At 55.3% G+C, this 4,867-nt stretch overlaps 1 protein-coding gene across 1 annotated transcript; it reads right to left on the minus strand.

Annotated features, from left to right (window-relative positions):
- Positions 1–410: 410 nt before the first annotated feature.
- LOC100284577 (NAD-dependent epimerase/dehydratase family protein) lies at positions 411–2,237 on the minus strand. The gene is given in 1 exon segment (NM_001157472.1): positions 411–2,237. A coding segment is annotated over 1 exon segment (1,431 nt). The 5' UTR covers positions 2,105–2,237; the 3' UTR covers positions 411–673.
- Positions 2,238–4,867: the final 2,630 nt, after the last annotated feature.

Here is a 4,867-nt window from a genome sequence, read left to right on the forward strand (position 1 = left end):
AGAATGAAATAGTTTCATTATTAGAAAATAGAATAGAGCCGGTCATTCCAATTTGCTATTCAGCCAAACACATCCTAAAATACCCTGTTTCAGAGAACCACCGGAAAGAGGCAAATGCATCGCCCAATTTCGCACAGGTTTAAATAAATAAATAGATGTGGGGAAGATGCAGGAGCTGCATGCATCAAATCCACTGCCGAAACCTAAACAATGCCGTTTTGGCAGCCTGCGGCTTCTTGGACTTGCATCATGAGCAGGGCATCTTTGAGTTCCTGGCAGGAGTCGTATAGGTCACAGGCTCACAGTGAGCACGAATGAGATAGTGTACTAGTATATTATCTGACCAAAAAAAAAAACATTAATAGTTTAAGCAGAATGGTCTGAATCATAAGGACGGCAGTGACCACGTCTTTGTTCAGACATGGCTCCTTTGCTTTGCTCTGCTGTATATCTATACCCACATCTTTTTTTTCTCTACCTTTTTCTTTTTCTCAAGCAGTTAAGCTTAGTTTATCTATGGACCCTTTTCCATGGCACTAAGCACTGCTATGGTAGTAGTATGGTAGCATCATGAAGAAGCAAAAGCAGCAAGGCTTAAACAATGAGACCATATCTTATGAGCAAGGAGCCTGCTGCTCCCATGAGCAAAATTACACACAGCGGCGGCGGCTCCTCACGATGCTGAGGACATGGCCATGGATTTCCTCTTGGCGGTCTTGCCGGCGAGGACATTCCCGCCCCTGACGTCGACCTTGTAGTACCTGACGAACCAGTCGACGAAATGGCGGAGGCCGGCCTCGAGCGAGGTGGCGGGGCGGTAGCCGAAGTCGCGCGCGGCGTGGCTGACATTGGCGTGCGTGAACGGCACGTCCCCGTTGGCTGGCATCGTGACGACGCGCTTGATCGCCTTCTTGCCCAGGAGCTTCTCGAGGATGGCGACCATGCGGGTGACGGGCACCGGCGAGGTGTTGCCGAGGTTGTACACGCGGAGCGGCGCGGGCCCGCGCTTGCGGCCGGACCTGGAGCCCGTGCTCCTGCCGGCCGTGTCGAGCGCGCCGAGGCAGCCCCTGACGACGTCGTCGATGTAGGTGAAGTCGCGGCGCGCGTCGGAGCCGTCGGCGGCGCGGAACAGCGTGACGGGCTCGCCGGCGACGATGCTGCGGGCGAAGGAGAAGTAGGCCATGTCGGGGCGGCCCCACGGCCCGTACACGGTGAAGAAGCGGAGGCCGGTGATGGAGAGCCCGTAGATGTGGTTGTACGCGTGCGCGATGGCCTCGCCGGCCTTCTTGGTGGCCGCGTACAGCGACGCGGGGCGGTCCGTGCGGTGCTCCTCGGAGAAGGGCGCCTGGGTGTTGAGCCCGTACACCGACGACGACGACGCCCACACGACCGCCGGCTGCGGGTCGGCGTGCCTTGCCGCGGCCTCGAAGAGGGCGACGAGGCCGGCCACGTTGGAGGCCACGTACGCCTGCGGCGCCCGCATCGCGTGCCGCACGCCGGCCTGCGCGGCCAGGTGCAGCACGTGCGTGAAGCGCACCGACGCGAGCAGCCGCTCCAGCAGCGCCGCGTCGTTGACGTCGCCGTCCACCACCGCCACGCCGCGGGACGCCAGCAGCCGCTGCCGCGCGCGCTTCAGGGACGGGTCGTAGTAGGCGTTGAAGTTGTCGAGGCCGACGACGCCGTCGCCGCGCGCGCGGAGCGCCAGCGAGCAGTGCGCGCCCACGAAGCCCGCCGCGCCCGTGACCAGCACCGACAGCGCCCCGTCCCGCCGCGGCGCGGCGCTGCGCCGCACCTCCCGCTCCCACGCGGCGCTCCAGCGCGACGCCGGCCTCGAGCCCAGCAGGCTCCGGTGCGAGTGCCGCGACCGCGAGGACGAGGCGCCGGACGCGGGCGCTGCGGAGAGGCTGAATGAGCGGGAGAGCATGGACGGGTAGTGCACGGCGAAGAGGACGACTAGCGCCAGCGTGGCGAGCACGGTGGCGCGGAAGAGCAGCTGTGACGACGCCGACACCAGCTGCTTGGCCCCCGCCGCGCGCCGCAGCAGCGCCGCGTGCCGCTCCATTCTCACGCCCTTGGCGGCCGCGTCCACCACGCCGCCCGGCATCCCCTCCTCCTCTGCTCCTGGCGGGGAGCGTGCGCTTCGGTGGAGTGGAGTACTGGAGCGGACAGTGGAGTGCGTGAAGTGGTGGTGCTTCGGCGATGCGAAGTGGGGAGCGAGTGTGAAATGTGAGACTGATAGTGATAGCGGTGATGGCAGCAAGATATAAACCGAGGTGACCGGCCGGCCGGCGCGCGGGGCTGCTGCTATCCACGGCTGTGCTTTTTGCTCGAGGGCAATGGTGGTGCATGCGTCAGCACTCACTGTCCGTGTGTCAGGGATTCACCGCGTGAAGAGTGAAGACTCGAGCCTGTGCTGCGCGGGAATGAGTGAGCTCCTGTCCGCTTTCGCCAGGTAGCTGCCGGCCAATCACCGCCGTCCAGGTATCCAACTCACGGGAGTACCGAATTTTTTGTATTTTAGCCCCTAAACTGAAGTAAATTCACGTTTAGACCTAAAAAAATTTTAAACTCAGTTTTGGACCCTTAGCTCGGCGCCATAGCCTGTGGCGCCGAGCTAACACAGCTCGGCGCCACAGGCTATGGCGCCGAGCTATGTGACGTGGAAGTCCGCGTGGCACCTAGCTCGGCGCCACAGATCTTGGCGCCGAGCTAGGAAATAACCGCAAGTCACCTTTCTCTCTGCGTTTCTTCTCTGTTTCTTTTCACTTCTACCCGCCGCCGCCGTTCCCGAGCTAGAAAATCGCCGCCGCCGTTCCAAGCTCCGGCGACCCCGCCCGCCCAGCTCCGGCGACCGCGCTTGTCTTCCGGCGGGCCGCCGAGCTCGCCCACCCCGCCCGCCGACCTCGCCAGCGCCACATACGCCGACCTGCTCGCCCGCCCGCCGACCTCCGCCGAGCTCGCCACCGCGCCACCGCCGGCCCGACGACCGCGCCACCGCACCCGCTCGCCACCGCGCCTGCTTCCGCCCCGGCATCTCCCGCCCCGGCCGCCGCGCGCCCCCGGCCCGCCCACTGCCGCCAGGTAATTTTTTTTAATTTCTTAGTAAACTATTAGCTATTGTTAGTGTTTAGTAATTAGTTAGCTATCCACTTATTTATTGTTTAGTAAATAGTTAGATATTTTGTTGTCAGTGTTTATTAAAATAGTTAGCTAGTTTGTTGCTTAGCATATTGTTAGTGTTTAGTAAATTCTTAGTGATTATATAGTTAGCATTTTGTTTAGCGCATTGATATTACATGTTTTCTGTGTTGGCAACCATCGTGTTGTCGTTTATTCGCAGGTTCTATAAACATCACTTTACAGGGGAGGTGCTGCCAAATTTTTTACTGACAATAAGTTTTTTTGTACGTAGGTGTTCGTCCGACTTGACCTTCTCCACCGTTAGCTGGAGTCGTACGCGTTCTCAGGTATACATAGTTTTCGTACATTATTTATAGATTATGTAATTTCGTTTGATGTGTTTATTTAATATTTATTGTATAGTTATTAGTTAATATATATTTATTACTTAGTAAGTTAGTAGGCTTAAGTATGTAGCCATTATTGAGTTAGTAATCCATTTTTGAAATAGATGGACAGCCTAGTAACACTATACCATGGAGGAAGGGTGGAGATAGATGCTTATGGGAGTGTTACTTTTGATGGTATGAAGATCGTGACCATGTTGTTCGTTGAAAGACCAACTTTTGACCAGCTTTTGGCTCGAGCTTGTGAGGAGATTAGTTGCGACATAAACGACCCTAGAATATCAATTCAGGGTTTGTTGTCCCATATTACATATGGAACAGTTGTCCGACGGTTGATCTCCATTACCTCAGAAGATGATTGGGTGATATATTTAAGAATTGTGAAGACGATGGTTCCACCATGTTTGGATGTGGTTGTTCAAAAGTTACCTGTTAGTCATTGCGGAGGTCCAGTCGGGTTGTCTCCACAAATGCCAAATGCATCTCGTATTGAAGCTCCTTTGGTAGAGCTTCATGAAGAAGTCGTTGTTGTGCCCGATGCTCAATCGGGTCCGCACGAGTATGGGATTTCTCGTCCTATTCCCGGCGTTTGTGGGGCTTCTAATGCGGTGGTACCCCCCCAAGAGATCCCATTGACCCAGGATCCAGTTGACGATCATCCTAGTAAGTGTCTTCGACACATTGTTCGTATCCATCATTATTTCGTTTGATTAGACTTTTTAATGTGGTTTTTCTTGCTCCGACCCGATGCAGGATCTCCACATATCAATAATGCTGATGTTCAGATTGATGTGCCTGTGTCATATAATATGGACAACATATGCAGGGCATCCAATAGTGTTGATGTTCAGATTGAGGATGAGGAGGAGCCATATGAGGCTGCACGGGCCGTAGATTCTGATGATGACCGTCCGGTTCAAGAAATGACCGAGCAAGAAATTGAACTCATAAGACGTTTGTGTCCGGAGCGAGACCCTGCAGTACATGAATTTAGCAGTTTAAGTCATTCCACCCGTGCGTATGCTGAAGGACGTGACGATGAACTGCTAGAGGCTCCGGATAACGCCGATAGCATTGAGATTAAGGTTGGCTTACTTTTCAAGGATCTGCCTACACTGAGACGATGGCTACAGGAATATTCTGTGAACCGGAAGAGGCCGTTCAAGGTGAGACATTCGTATGCACAGCGTCGTTACACTGTTGTGTGCGAGGTGCCAGAATGTAATTGGAGGGTATGTGCCCGAAGGCAGAAGGACACCGGAAAGTTTAAGATCACCAAAATTGTAGGTCCACACACTTGTGCCCAGACAGAGCTGAGCTCTAAGCATCGTCAGTTGACA

This window comes from Zea mays, chromosome 4, assembly GCF_902167145.1.
Source record: "Zea mays cultivar B73 chromosome 4, Zm-B73-REFERENCE-NAM-5.0, whole genome shotgun sequence".
Classification (NCBI taxonomy): Eukaryota; Viridiplantae; Streptophyta; class Magnoliopsida; order Poales; family Poaceae; genus Zea; species Zea mays.